The sequence below is a fragment of the Morone saxatilis genome, unplaced genomic scaffold (assembly GCF_004916995.1).
Source record: "Morone saxatilis isolate NCDOM2014 unplaced genomic scaffold, NCSU_SB_2.0 Contig12, whole genome shotgun sequence".
NCBI classification, from domain to species: Eukaryota; Metazoa; Chordata; class Actinopteri; family Moronidae; genus Morone; species Morone saxatilis.
The window spans coordinates 9,658,397-9,673,753 of NW_023339674.1; the positions used below are offsets into that span (position 1 = coordinate 9,658,397).

The 15,357-nt window shown below is 40.9% G+C and overlaps 1 protein-coding gene across 1 annotated transcript in view; it reads left to right on the forward strand.

Moving 5' to 3' along the window:
• Positions 1-12,062, forward strand: part of mast3b (microtubule associated serine/threonine kinase 3b) — a 29,785-nt gene extending 17,723 nt beyond the window's left edge. The window contains exons 9-27 of the mRNA XM_035653706.1: positions 1,560-1,661; positions 2,382-2,514; positions 3,028-3,095; positions 3,709-3,800; positions 4,430-4,638; positions 4,773-4,911; positions 5,661-5,793; positions 5,918-6,083; positions 6,363-6,464; positions 6,783-6,905; positions 7,128-7,240; positions 7,746-7,912; positions 8,159-8,280; positions 8,382-8,582; positions 9,023-9,249; positions 9,446-9,568; positions 9,682-9,818; positions 10,340-10,524; positions 10,663-12,062. Of these exons, the coding sequence (XP_035509599.1) occupies positions 1,560-1,661; positions 2,382-2,514; positions 3,028-3,095; positions 3,709-3,800; positions 4,430-4,638; positions 4,773-4,911; positions 5,661-5,793; positions 5,918-6,083; positions 6,363-6,464; positions 6,783-6,905; positions 7,128-7,240; positions 7,746-7,912; positions 8,159-8,280; positions 8,382-8,582; positions 9,023-9,249; positions 9,446-9,568; positions 9,682-9,818; positions 10,340-10,524; positions 10,663-11,741 (3,621 nt within the window). The 3' untranslated portion in view covers positions 11,742-12,062. The remainder of the gene's footprint in view (positions 1-1,559; positions 1,662-2,381; positions 2,515-3,027; positions 3,096-3,708; positions 3,801-4,429; positions 4,639-4,772; positions 4,912-5,660; positions 5,794-5,917; positions 6,084-6,362; positions 6,465-6,782; positions 6,906-7,127; positions 7,241-7,745; positions 7,913-8,158; positions 8,281-8,381; positions 8,583-9,022; positions 9,250-9,445; positions 9,569-9,681; positions 9,819-10,339; positions 10,525-10,662) is intronic.
• Positions 12,063-15,357: the final 3,295 nt, after the last annotated feature.

Genomic DNA, 15,357 nt, shown 5'->3' on the forward strand with positions numbered 1-15,357 from the left:
GGACTAAACGTTTAGTTAACATGTGAGGCTTCTGTGTTTTCACAAGAAGGACACACACGGCTGTTTGAGGATTTGGCCTTGTGGTTTTCTAATAACAATACTGTCTTTCACACACACACATTGTGACATACACATTGTTGAATTCACCATTGGGATTATGGGTCTGGCATGACCTGAGGGTAAGGCACATAAACTCACATGTGTAGGACCATTGGTCTGTCTCCAACCACTGGAACTTTGGAGAAAGTTAAAGGAATAGTTTGACATTTAGGAGGCGCTTTTAGGCAGATTTTTGTTAACTTTGGACGAGAGCAGCTAGCTGTTCCCCCTGTCTCCAGTTTATGCTAAGCTAAGATAATCAACTGCTGACTGACTGTAGCTTTATATGTAACAGATTAGAGTAGTATCAGTCCAGTTTCCAGGTGTGTATGCAGCCACTGTTTCACTAATACAGACTGGTCACTCCAGCCAACTACAAGAAATCTCTGTGGATGACTCATTAAGACTCCACCCACCCACCTAGTGGTTATTCTGATCTTCTTGGTTGAAAGTGTTGTTTTCTCTGACTCAAGTAAGCAGGGCTGTGCAAGATCTTTTTGGTTTTGGTTTGGGTGGAGGAAGTAGCACTAAAGGGTAGAAAAGTTCCCCTTCCCCCTTTTTGATAAATTCTTTTACCACTCTGATGACAAATTAGGTTTGCATATGTTTTGCAAAATTTTATAAGGTTCATAAAATAGAGGCTTGTTATTTATTAATAAAAGATGTATGGACAATTAGACAGAGAAATTCTTCCTATGCTAGATCCTTTTTGTTAATCATATGTTGTAATTTATCTGGTATTGATCAAGATGGTCATGCCATCTATTCTCCCCATTTCTCAAAATATGACCACATGGAAAATACACATATACCCTTTTTCTTTATTTACTATTATTATCTTTGTGTATACACAGAAAGAATGTTATTTACAATTTATTTTTTAGGATTTTATTTATTGAATATACCTCCACAGTCTAACAAAAATGCAAAAACTGAAGGAAAGTTTTTACACATGTAGAGACGAGGATTGACAGAACTTACTGACTTACTTGACTTACTTGATCCCAAGCTGGTAAATTCTCGTTGTAGCAGCAGCATTACCACACAGTGACAACGTAACAACTTACAATAGATAAGGAGCACAGACCTTAGAACTAAAATTATATATATATATATATATATATATAATATATATAAAAAAAGCTATATAAAAAGTATAAATAAGCTGTATAATTGTAGTGCAAGTAAAAATAACAATATAAAGTGCTTATTATTATTATGACCAGAGTTTTAGCTGTTATTGTACAGTGTGATGGCATGTGGCAGGAAACCCTGCACTATAGTGTAGCACTATAAGTGTCTTAATATTTCATTTTCCAACATCACCCATACCTATTTGCTTGTTTTTTTTGTTGATCTTGTTGATTTTAATTTGTGCTGATGTGTTATGTCAGTTCGTCAAGGTTACTGCATAAATAAAGTTGACATTTTGTTGCCCCTGCTCCCATACTGTTTTCCAGGCCTACGACCGCTCTGAAAGCGAGGAGGTAACCGTCATCATCCAGCTGGTGAGGAAGATCCTCATCATAATCTCTCGGCCTGCTCGCCTCCTGGAGTGTCTGGTAAGCTGAGGAGGAGAAAATCTCTTCCTAATTGAAAATGGGATTACTCTGAATGAACTGAGTAGAATTCAGTTCATGATAAAGTAGGACTGAAATGAGTTTCTGACCTTTATTATTTCTTAGAAAGCGGAGGTGTGTCACCAAAACATGAAGCTGGTGCTCTTTGAAGGAAGACACTATTACTAAACTTCCACTATGTTTCCCCTTCAGTAGCAGATTTCTCAAAATATCTCAAGCAAAAAAAAAGTCAAATTTTTCTTTGTGATGTGGGTAAATTGACCCTCTAAATCACTCAAAGACAAACCCAATATAACAACTATATTTATGTTGTATGTATGTATGTATGTTGGTGTGAGATAACCTAAATAAAATAGTTGCCAGGTTTTAGCTGTGATAGGTTTCAAATCCTGCTAAACCTGTCAAAAACCTTGTAGTATTAGAAATTGACTATTTAAATGCTAACTTTAACTAACATTACTAACCTCTTGATGCCTACAAGTAGTCTGAGTACAGGTCCAACTAGGAGTATTATTGGTCATCCAGCTAACAGGCTAACTACTAAAAAAGGGTGACTGGACTTAAAGCCTTTTGGATGAGAAGCTGAATGTCTTTGAGAGGCAGATTAAAAACTTCCTTGTTGTTGTTTCCTTGTTGCTTTGAGTTCAGTCTGTCAAGATACTTGATTCAGGCAGTGCACATTAATGAGACTGCTGTTCGCAGGAGTTTGACCCAGAAGAGTTTTATCACTTGCTCGAGGCAGCAGAAGGTCATGCCAAAGTCGGCCGGGGAATCAAGACGGACATCCCACGGTACATCATCAGCCAGCTGGGTCTGACACGGGACCCATTAGAAGGTAAAGCTCTGTCATAAAATGAAGGTGTAACAGAAATGTGTTTAAAACATGCTAGTCCTGTCTTTAATTAATGTTATTTTAACTCTGTGCTTTTGTCCTTTTTAATGTGACTTCATACTGGTATAGCATTTGGCTAACATCATACAATAGGCCTTTTGTGAACAATTATACAAAAAATATACCGTAACAACTGCAGCAGTTCTGACTGGGGGAAGAAGTCATGTAGTGTGAATGTTGCCTGAATTTCAGGTTGAGTCTGTTTTAAAAAAAAAAAAACCCATTAGTTAATTTGCCACATACACACGCTGTAGTCGAACCAGTTTCTGTACAGCTACATAACATTTACAACACAATCCAACCCTCAGGTGGTCTAACATAACACAAAGTTCACGGGGAAAGTCCCTAGCAGTGTGTGAAATAAGAGTGTCATAGTTGGGGGAGGAATGGTTAATGGTGGGAGATTCTTGCAGTAACATTAAACTCTGTCTGTCTGTCTGTCTCTGTTCTTTGTAGACATGGTACAGTTTGAACATTATGATCACAGTCCTTCAGTGCCCGGGGAACCCGATGCTAATGTGGAGGTGAACTTTCACTTTTAAGATTACTAACTACCTGTAAGTGTGCACAGTATTTGATATAGGAAGAGGATATGGTTTCAGAATAAAAATTAAGAATGGATGCTTTTCTTCAAACATGGTTTTTTAGACACCTATGAGTGGTTTACTAAAAGTGTCTCCAGAGGATCAGGACATTTGATTTTTTTTGGTGGTTTCCAGTGACCCATTTTAGTGTGAAAGGATACCATAAATATTTTAAATCGGAGTGTTCTTTTCGCTTTTCATTCAGGCTACAGGAAGCCAAGACATGTTTAACGTGAGAATAAATCAAAATTGCTCTGAAATATGTGACTGCAAATTAATGAAAACATTTGTTACGGTAGTATCTTAACAAATATCGAATTTAAGTCTAGTTTGTTTTATTTATTTTACCCCATAACCCAGATTCAGACATATGGACAAAGGTGAAAACCATGCATTCAGTAATAAACTACAATTTGGTGCACAGTATACTTCATGTAGCAGACTGCAGAACAGGACCTGAAACATTATACTGTTGTATCGCTTTTACTGTGTTTCAGTATTTTTAAATTGCCCATAAACAGGTACTAGCATCATGTTTCTGCTTCCTCTATAGAATAAGGCCCCACAGACACTGACACCAACTCGAAGGAAACCTCTCGAGAGTGACTTTGAAACAATCAAACTCATCAGTAATGGAGCTTATGGGTAAGACTTTTCTTGGCATTGTTCAAAGATTTGTGGCAAACCTTTTTATGTTTTTAAACCAAGAGCTACAAAAGAAGGCACCTTTTTGATTCCTTTCTGGAAATATATCACTGAATGTCCTTGAAAATATACTCCACTGTGGATGATTATTATTATACTCTGTTTAATTATCTTGTCAGAAACTAATTACCTCCTTTTCAAACATGTAGAATATCGACATGGTGGTTTTCAACTAATTACGCAGCCAAATGTTGCCGTATTCTGTGACAGAAAACTGCTCACAGAGTGCTGGAGTTGCCCCCACTACCCCACGCAAGAAAGGCAGTAAGAGAAGAGTGCCAGAATTTCATTGAAATGCGATCCTCTTTGGCTAGAATGCAGGCTGTGGTTTGATCAAGGCAGCTTCATGCCGAAATATTCTATCTATGCCGTCATGGGTTGATTGAGCATAAAGTGAAGGGAATTTTATCTCTCAGAAGTTACACTTGTATTTAAAAATATCATGAGGTAGCCAGTGAAAAATTCTCCCAAACTTCAACCCCTCGTCTTTGCCCACGTTTATCTTGAACATTTTTTACTGTTTAGTGTGAAGATAATGGGTCTAATGTGGCTCGTATGGTTTTTGACAGGGCTGTATACCTGGTCCGCCACAAGGAGACCCGCCAACGGTTTGCCATGAAAAAGATAAATCGTCAGAACCTGGTCCTGAGGAATCAGATCCAGCAGGCTTTTGTTGAGCGGGACATCCTAACTTTTGCTGAGAACCCCTTTGTTGTCTCCATGTTCTGCTCGTTTGAGACGCGACGACACCTCTGCATGGTCATGGAGTACGTAGAAGGTAAAGTAGATCTAAATTAATGTTTGCCAATTAGACACTTGGCTCTATCTAATCTAAAGCGGTTTACTGTAACTGGTAATGTACAATTACAATAACACAAAGCATGCTGTTTTCTGTTTTTCTGGTACATTTAGGTGGAGATTGTGCCAACCTGCTCAAGAACATGGGCCCATTGCCTGTAGAAATGACAAGGATGTACTTTGCTGAAACAGTCCTGGCCCTGGAGTACCTTCACAACTATGGCATAGTGCACCGGGATCTCAAACCTGACAAGTGAGAACAAAAAAACGAGCTCCCACTTAACTCCTGTTTTGCATAAGAACAACACTGTCTGTACAAGATGTAGTGAGTATGACCCAGCTGTGACCCAGTACTCTGGGTTTCATTATGATGAATCATATTAAACCTTAAAGTCCCCTCCCACTCAAAACTCTGTTTTTCTTTTTGTTCCTATAGTAGGAAGTTTGAGCTTTACTGTGCAGAATGATATATATGTGCAACGTTTGACACTAAAAGGATGTTTTAATAATAATGAAAATAATAATAATACATTTATTTTATATAGTACTTTAAAAGGTACTCAAAGGCACTTTACATGGTAACAAAAGAATATAGCAGAAACAGCAAAGGCAATATCTACATAAAAACAGCTACTATAACTATAAATCACATTTATCTGCTGAAAGTTTCTCTGTGCAATCTGGAATCAGGAAAACTTTAGATATAACAAAATATGCAGATTCATAGATTCTGGATTTTTTTAATAGAATTTAATAATAAAAGTCTTTTGGGGATTTGTAATATGGAAATATATATAATATCATCAGACACACATTATTGTTCCAAGCAGACCATTTGTATATATGTCTTAAGACAGTGTCTGGAGGGGATCTTTTAAATTACTAAAAAATACCTGGTCTGCTCTGTGATTAGGCATTTAGAGTCCCTTTTATATTGCAATCTGGCATCTGCTTGCAGAATTTGGCAAAAGTATTGACCATTTTACTTTCCCCACCTTACAGTTTGTTGATTACATCCATGGGCCACATCAAGCTGACGGACTTTGGCCTGTCTAAAATCGGCCTGATGAACATGACCACCAACCTGTATGAGGGTCACATGGAGAAAGACACAAGAGAGTTTATTGACAAACAGGTGAGACTCTTCTGAAACATCTCCATGTGAGACCAATAAAACTAATTGGCTCCAGCAGTGCTTATAGAAGCAGCTGTTTCTGTTCTGTTCCCCTAAACTCACCTGTGTTGGTCTGCTTGTGCAGGTGTGTGGCACTCCAGAGTACATCGCCCCAGAGGTGATCCTCAGGCAGGGCTACGGGAAGCCAGTGGACTGGTGGGCGATGGGGATCATACTCTATGAATTCCTGGTCGGATGTGTTCCCTTCTTTGGAGACACACCTGAAGAGCTTTTTGGACAAGTTGTCAGTGGTAAGCGGCAAAGTGAGATAGAAGAAGTAGAGGAACTATTTTCTCCTTGTAAGCTTAAATTTACATCTTGGTATAATATCATTTGTTGTCAAACTCTACTTACAACACAGTACCTCGCATTATAGATAGAATAATGATATAAACTGTATTTGTACTGAAATTGAGCCTTGCTGTATTCACACTTGAGTTCTGAGCGCTGCGACACTATCAGACGCTATGTAGTTATTTTGTGCTTTTATTTGTGATCGTCAGTACAGCTTGTTTTTCTGTTTTTGGCAGATGAAATCATATGGCCAGAAGGAGACGATGCCTTACCTTCTGATGCCCAGGACCTGATCACCCGCTTGCTCAGACAGAGTCCTTTAGACCGACTGGGAACTGGTAATGCTCAGTTTGCTGCTGATTAACACATGACAAAAGCTGCAGATGGTGTTAGATACAGGCTGATACTGGAAAAATGAGGGTGTTTTCTTTCAATCCTAAAGATTTTGTAGAAAGTGGAAAATTAAAATGGTGACTTTTGCCTAAACATAATTATAACATTTGTAAAGCCAGAATTAAAAATAATAATAATATTTTTTGTCTTTGTATTAAATACATTTTGCCTTATGAGTTTTATTATTTATTTTTTATATTGCTCTTGAGGTTTTTAAAACTTTATGCAGTATTTCATTGGTTGTGAAAACTGTGTGGTTATAGGTGGCGCCTCAGAGGTCAAACAGCACCCCTTCTTTCTGGGTTTTGACTGGAATGGACTCCTGAGGCAGAAAGCTGAATTCATCCCTCAGTTGGAGGCGGAGGACGACACCAGTTACTTTGACAGTAGGTTACAGTTGAGATTATATCAACTTTATTCTAAATCAGTGCTGACTTCAGAGTGTGTTTTCTCCTACCTTAAACCTAATAACTGTATCTACTGCTGTGACTGCAAAGTACAGCATATTTTATGGCTGTTTAAGACCTCTCTTGTGATATATAACTGTCCAGCATAACAATTGACAAAACAGAAACTTGTATAACACTGTCTTCTCTTCCTGTTTTCAGCTCGTTCAGAGCGTTACCATCATTTGGCGTCTGACGAGGATGAGGAAACAAATGATGAAGAGTCTTCCTTGGAAATCAGACAGTTCTCTTCCTGGTCGAATCGCTTCAGCAAGGTATGGGCTACATGTGTTGGAAGACGAGCTTTGGAGGTTCAAAAAGTGTTCAGTCCTTTGAGGAATTGGTTAGAAATTATTTCTATGGATGTTTACTTAAGGTATTTCAGTATTCATATTTAAGTATTTTCTCATAATTGACATGTCATTGAGTAAAAGGTAAGTATGTCCCACTGTGTTATGCATTATTAATTAGCCCAGTTGTGCTACAGTTGTACCTGTACTGGGCAGTCATTATGAACTAGTTTTAAACCAACAAACTGACTGCTCAGTGTGTGGAAAATGTGCATGAACAAATGAATTTGTGCTTAAGATGATGAAATGATCCGTTTTCAGACTAAAACAGCAGAGAAGTAAACCGTGTCTGTTCAGTGCTCTCGGGTTAAGTCATATGTTTACCAGAGTAGAGGGCCTCGAGTGTGTCAGCTAGACTGTTACATCATCTGGAAGCTCTTCAGTAATCCTCCCTCTATTTCACACCGACTCTCCTCTTCGACCTTTTTAGGTTTACAGCAGCACAGAACATCTGGCGACGCCGTCCAACCTGAGTTTCTCCTCTGACCGCAGCCACAGTGAGGACAAGGAGGACCGCGGGGACATAGGAGGACTCAGTCCGTTCCCGAACCCAGCGGAGGGCAGCGTGGAGCGCAGGCATGCTGGACGTATGGCCAGGTAGGCTGATTTTCCTAAGGCTTTGTGTTGATTTCTTGGCTCTTTGATAGATAGATATACTTTATTGATCCCAAGCTGGGAAATTGCAGTTGCCAGGTTAGGTTGGGTAACCTGCCCTATAAATTAAGAATTCTCTTCTATCTGTAAAAGCAACAAGCAATGAAAACAGTGTTGGTGAGTTGTGTGATCACTTGGACTTTTGAACCAATTGATTTACCTGTCCAACTGGTCTTTGTCTGTTTGTAGCCTTCGCCCTCGGGCCTCTTCCAGCTCCTCCCAGTCTGAGAGGAGCACCAGTCCTCTGGTGATGAGCAGCACCCATAGCCTGGAGACGATGCCCCGCTTTGCCCTCTCCACGGATGATGAAGGTAAATCCAGACTGACGTTGATGTTTTTGACATTTCTGTATTAACATGTATCAGTGCTACTATTAGATGTTTTTTACCTTTTTAACCTTTCTTACCCGCAGCTGAGGTGGTTGTGTCAAACCTTCGGAGGATCAGGATTCGAAGCAACAGCACCGGGGCCAAACACTCATCCCCCAAGGACCCGGTCGGCCCTCGACGCTTCGGTAACCAGCTGGAGACACCGGACCGACAGAGGCTTCCCTGCGGAGGGAAGGTTCCCAAGTCAGCCTCTGTCTCAGCCCTGTCTCTCATCATCACTACAGGTAGAGAAGGCTCTCATCAACCCCTCGAGGTCAAGCGGAAGACAGAATGAACCTGACAATGAGCCACTTGTGCTAAGTGCTACACGTAGAGATAACACCTTTGCCGCTACAATCTGTGATTCATGTGGAATCAAAAAGTTGGATGCGTCACCAACAAAATCTAAGCTTGTAATAAATTCTAATATTTGTAATCGTGGAAGTAAAACAACCCTGTACTTAGAACGCCATAATGAAAGTAACTGAGTTCTTTACTGAAACTCTCTACTTCAAATTTATATGGTTAGAAATATTTACAAAAACAGTCACTGACAAATATTCATGGCTCAATTTACATTTTATTTACACCACTGCGACTTTTCATCAAAGCCCTTTCTGACGCAGGAAGCTGTGAATTATTTTGTCGACATATTCAGAAAAAAACGGTCCCGTGTTTGTTTCAGATGACTCGCCCGGCGGCCTCCAGCCCAGTCCCATCTCTCCGCGCTCCCTGTCCTCCAACCCTTCGTCCCGCGACTCCTCCCCCAGCCGGGACCTGTCGCTCAGCCCCGGCAGCCTGAGGCCCCCCATTGTCATCCACACCTCAGGGAAGAAGTATGGCTTCACCCTGCAGGCAATCCGAGTCTACATGGGCGACAGTGACGTCTACACAGTGCATCACATGGTGTCGGTGGGTGTCACTACTAGATTTAAATCTCCTGTCTGTCGCACAGTGTTAACTAGTCCTTGTTTTAAATGTCATGTGTCCATGTCAAGTAAAGTGCTTTATCTGATGACACTAAACCAGAAGAGCGAGGTATAAAAAGCTGGTTATGTAACGCTCAAATAAAACTCTCCCCACTCTCACTGTGTTGCTGTTTTAACAGAGTGTGGAGGAGGGCAGTCCGGCTCACCAGGCTGGTCTTCGCACTGGAGACCTCATCACCCACGTGAATGGAGAGTCTGTCCAAGGCCTGGTCCACCCTGAGATGATAGAACTACTACTGAAGGTACAGCAGTTCACTCCGACTGCTGTGGCAGGTTATCGTCATGTGTTTGGGTTGATATTCAGTTTAAGCTGCATTTTGCATTAATCATTCTATGCTTCCTATGAAATGTGCAGTGTGGCAGCAAGGTGGCGCTTCAGACCATAGCACTTGAGAACACGTCAATCAAAGTGGGTCCTGCTCGAAAGACCAAACACAAAGGCAAGATGGCTCGTCGCAGCAAGAAGAGCAAGAGGAGAGATAATTACGACAGGTGAGAATCCGAGGTTTGGCTTTCTGCCGGTCCCTGCAGCTCTGCAGTGTTACTCATCGTTTGTTTACTCTGTGAGGACGAACCTGCACCAACCTGCAAAAGCCAGTTCTCAGTCTCCCTCTAGTGTTGGATGCCTATAAGTAAAGTTTAGTAGCAGCTTAGATTATGTTATGTTCTGTTGTACTGGTGAATATTTTCCCTCAACATTTATGTCTGCAGCGTTTTTACTTTATTTTTAAGAATTTAATATTTTGAAAAAAAGGAATATGGTTTTATTGTTAATTAAATGTACACAAAAAACGTGTACGTAGTAGTTGTGTGTATTCTTTAAATACAGAAAAAAAACTTTACTTTATAAAAAGCAATCAGTCAATTTAAACATTCAAGATGCGTTTTGATGTTGTGATAAAAACACAATAAACATCACAATGTTCACGGGTCATCAGAATATCCCCCTAGAGCCACTGCTCTGCCTACTGTACACAATATCGCGCGTGACTCCTCTTCTCTTCTTCCTCCAGGCGAAGAAGCATTTTGAAGAAGTTGTCCAAGCAGAGCACAGTGATGCACAGCAGTCGCAGCTTCTCCTCAGGTCTCCACCACTCAGTTTCTTCTAGCGAGAGTCTACCAGGCTCCCCGACACACAGCCTGTCTCCCGGCCCGTCCACACCCTGCCGGAGCCCAGCACCTGACCATCAGGCCTTTGGTGAGCTCAGTGTACAAGATGATGGTGTCATTGTGAGCATCTTTTAGAAACCTGGCTGTGCATAAATATGGTAGAACATTGATGCTTCTGCAACTTGTGATGTACAATATTTGAAACTGTTTTTGCTCTGCTTCCCAGACAATAACTCCCCTCAGAGCACATCTCCTTGCTCCAGCTCTCCCAGTTCCCCTGCTGCACACATCCGGCCCAGCTCTCTCCACGGCCTGGGCTCCAAACTCAGCACGCAGCGCTACACCAAGGTGGGCCGCCGGAAGTCAACCAGCAACATCCCCCCCTCACCCCTGGCCTGCAACTCCTCCTCATCTTCCACCCAGCCTCTCTCTCCACAGCGCTCTCCTTCTCCGCTCTCAGGCTTCGCCAAAACCCTTCACACTTACCATGGCAAAACCCTGTCCCCACCCACCATCGTCAGACACATTGTCCGGCCCCGCAGCGCTGAGCCACCTCGATCTCCTCTGCTGAAGAGGGTACAGTCAGCTGAGAAGCTGTCCGGTGTGTATCATGCTGATAAGAAGTCGTACGCCCCCCGCAGGCACACGCTGGAAGTGCCGTTTTACGGTGAGGGTGACCTGCTGGGGGACTCAGAGGCAGAGGGTGCCTGCGGAAGCTCCTACATTGGGGCCGATCACAGCAGGCTCGGGGGATACATTTGCAGCCAGAGGATGAGGGACTCTGGGATTGAACGATCAGAGCAGCTGGTCGTGATGCGAAAGCTCAACCTATCAGAGCGGCGGGACTCCTTTAAGAAACAGGAGGCGGTGCAGGAGGTGAGCTTTGACGAGCCGGAGGAGAAAACCAGCACCACGGTCACAGTGACCACCACGGCTGCAGGAGCCCAAACGCAACATCAGCAGCAGCAGCACAGGATGGCCTGGATGCTCACTAGACCACAAACCAGCGAGGAGGTGGAGCTGGAAGTGCCGGTGGTGAGGAGGTTCACACTGGTTCCCCAGATTGCTGTACAGGGCTCAACAGAGAGCGAGCAGGATGAGTGGGAGCCGTGTTCGGATGGAGAAGAAACCAACGAGATAGCTGAGCTGGAGGTGGGCGTCCCTTCTTCTCAACAGGTGGGACGTCCTCTCGCTGTCTGCGGTCAGGCAGCAGAAACCGTCTCTACTGGTCCTCAGGCTGGACCATCAACAGAGAAGCCTGCATGCAGAGAGGAAAATCCACAAAAAGGGCGTCTGAGAAAGTGACAACTTGCCACTGCACTCATTTTAAACTGCTCGTATTTTTTCTTTCAAGTCTGTCAAAAAGTTGTAAACTCATTTACAAACTTGTCGGGCTGAGAGTGTGTGGGAGGAGATTTTACTTGAATTTTGTAATTGTAAATATTTGACTCAAGGCATTGCAGATGTTCTGGTCTTATTTATTACATTTGTAAACTATGATGAGTTAGTAACTGGGAAAGAGGGAAGTTCTCATTGGTTGAATAGCCAAGGCTCAACATTTTTGTATCCATAAAATGTTGTTTTATGTCTTTTGACTGGATTTCTTTTTTATATATATATATATATATATATATATATATATATATATATATAAATCTCATAAATGTCTATTTTTTAAATACATAGTCTCGGTACAGAGTAGTTTGATAATGCTAGGCACTGTTGTTGAAGGACCAAAAGTTACAAGAAGTCATTTTAGAAGCTGAAGTTATTTTTTTCCTCCTTCTCAGCGTCAGTTTAGATCTTAACAGTGCCGCCTACAATAGTGTGATACTGCTTTTTATTTTTGATCTCCATAAACCTAAGAATGACCTTTGGTTCACACTGTGAGCAACATGGTTGATGTGTCATATTCTGATCAATCGTCAGCTGAACTCTGCAGTTGTAGCTACAAATTACAACTGTTTTTGCTGCTTTGCTTCTGCCTTTAATAGCACTACATCCTAGAAGAAAACATTGAAGCTGCCGAGCACTGATTAGTGCAGGGGGAAAAAAAACTGCCCAAGTTTGAAAGTTGCTCCAAACTGAGAAGCTTTGCAAAGCTAGAATTCTTCCATTTTGCAAAACAATTTTTCATGAAAGAGGTGCAGAATAATTAATGGTTGTCTGATGGAAGACGGACATGAAAAGATGTTTCTCTGACGTCATCACATTTGTGAGATATATATTAGTACTTCCAGTGACTTGTTGATCATGTTTCGTGCAGTGTGAATTTACGGTCACGGCATCGTTCTTAAACGTGGAGCCGATCAGTGCAGGGTAATATTGCACACTGCCGCCGTCCAGGTGTGACTTTAAAGTACAATCTGTCATAAAGACACAATGAAGCCGATTTAAAAAAGGGTGTTATGTGCCACGATATCAGTGCAGTGTCCTCCAAGCCATATCTTTGAAGACAGATGTCAGTTGAAACCATGTTTTTGTGTTGTATGTACTCTCAACTGAAGATGTTTTCGAAGTACTTCTGTTTTTTTTCCCCCACTGGTATCGCGATCTCGACAACATCTCGTAAGAAATGAAGTTCTGGATGTTGCAGAACACGACACTCTGCTTCGTGGCTACTCGATATAAACTTTGTGTGATACGGTATCGCAGAGGTGTCTCTAACTAGTTTCTTATGTTCCTGCTCACTTGTGTAAACACTGGTTCAGCATGGCTCTGTGTCTGGCTGTAATAACTTGTTCTAATCAAAGCATGCAGGAAAACATTGAGCAGCCAAATGGAAGTCTTTGTCTTCTTCAGAGCCTGGAGGGAATATCTTTTTGTTACGTGTATTGTTGTCTTTTCTTACCTACAGCAACAAGACATTTTGTACCTGGAAATGTTTCGGATCCTCGTGTATTGTTGGAGTATTCTTTCCTGAAACGGTAGCTTTCGTCTTTGTTTATTTTTCCACACCACGCCTAAAAGACCTGTTCCTACTTAATTTACTGTGTAGTGATGTTTACATCGAGGGGAAACGTGCACTAATGTATTTTGACATGAATTTTGTAAGTGAATGTTGAAGGTAAACTGAGAATGGCAGAGGGAATCCCTTACATCGAATCCAAACCCAGGGCTTCTTTGAACAAATGTTTTATGTCTTTGTATTGTAAAAAAAAATGTTGATGTATATTTTGATAACAAGGATGTATAATTCCATATGAGTTATAAGGACATGATATGCACAATGACAATTACAATTTGAGGCACCAGGATTTTGGGAAGTCTTGATTTGAGGGAATGTGCTGTTTTTTTTTTTTTTTTACAAAAGACCTTGCTGGGATTCAGAACAGTATGCTTCACATTTTTCCACTACAGAGTTTTGAGGTTTATCGTCTTTATTTGTCAGTGTTTTTTTTAATTTTTTACTCACTTTCTTTTGAGTCTTGAATCAGAATCGTTGATGTGTTACTTAAGTCCTTCTTCCTCCTTAAAGAAAAGTCCTTAAATCTCACGATGACGACCTTTACAGGATGCTATTGTCGCGTCAGCGCGGAGAGATCACGTCGCTGAACGACTCGGTTATTTTTGCAGTCTGACAGAATTGTTTACAGTGAACAAACATGCTATGTACTGTACAGACGTTTTTTTTATTTTTTATCCTGTGGCTATATATGATGAAACTACCCTCTTTGATACCATGAAAGAAAATAACACTCAAAGACGTGACATATCTGTTTTTGTTTTGTTCTTCTGAATCTGTTCATAAAGAGTGAGTTAGTACCAAGCTGAGAAGCATTTAGTGTTCTTACATGCACTTAAGTAACTGGTTTATCGCCAGCTTTTTAAAAATGCCTGTGTCCAGAGGTGTTACGTAAAGGATCAACCCAGTTTTATTAACTGGACTGAGGGGTGAAAGGAAACCTGGTTAACACAGATAGATTTCTGCTGGAAAAACTGATTTCTTGGCCATCTAAACACAGTTTGTTTGTTGTTGTTTTGTATCCATTTGCATGAAAAAGGTGTCATACAGGGAAAGTAATGCTGCAGAGGGATGAGTGAAACAGCATTATACTACAGGGGCATTTATTTAGCTGATTCAACACTATTCCTACACGTCACACACAGTAAGGCACAACTCTACACTGTACTGTAAAAAGGCTTCATAGTTAAAGAATACATCACCACCACACATAAAATATGCTAGTCTTTGTTCCAAAATGATATGGCAGATGGTTTGGGAGAATCCTCTTTGCAGTGCATGTATACCTGATTTACCCTCCTCCCTCCCCAAATAACCTGGTTTCTTATATGAATGTAAGTGTAGTCGATGTTTAATCTCTACCGGTGCCTTCAGCCACTGGAGGTCAGCAGAGACGGGATTCTCAGCTGGTGTTAAACTCACTCTTGAAGAACAAACTGGCAGTCAAACTGTTGTACATGTGCATGTGTTCTCCCCGTGGACTCTTCTGTTCAGTGCATGCTGCATGACACAAGCACACATCTGTAATACTTGATTGCATGGTATACCGGCGTTGTCGCCCCTGTACTGTGTTTTCTTGTGCAACAAATAAAATTTGTATTTCTCTTTGCCTCAGTCTGACTCCACCTGTGGTTGAGTTTTATTTTGTCATTGTTTACCACACAGAAAATGTTGTTGAGGCACATATAGTGCTCTTAGACAGCTCTGATGTGGAATAGTTTGGTATTATATATATACAAAATAAGAAGGTTGAGACACATTTTACACAGACATTACTTCAGATATCATATTAGTAACATTAAAATTACAGTAATCAGATAAACTATAGTAAATGCATGATTTTTTTTAAAACATCTTGCTTAATACTGGCCACAAACACATAATTCACTTTTATTATTATTATAGTTATTATATATTATATATTATATATTATATTATATATTATATTATATATTT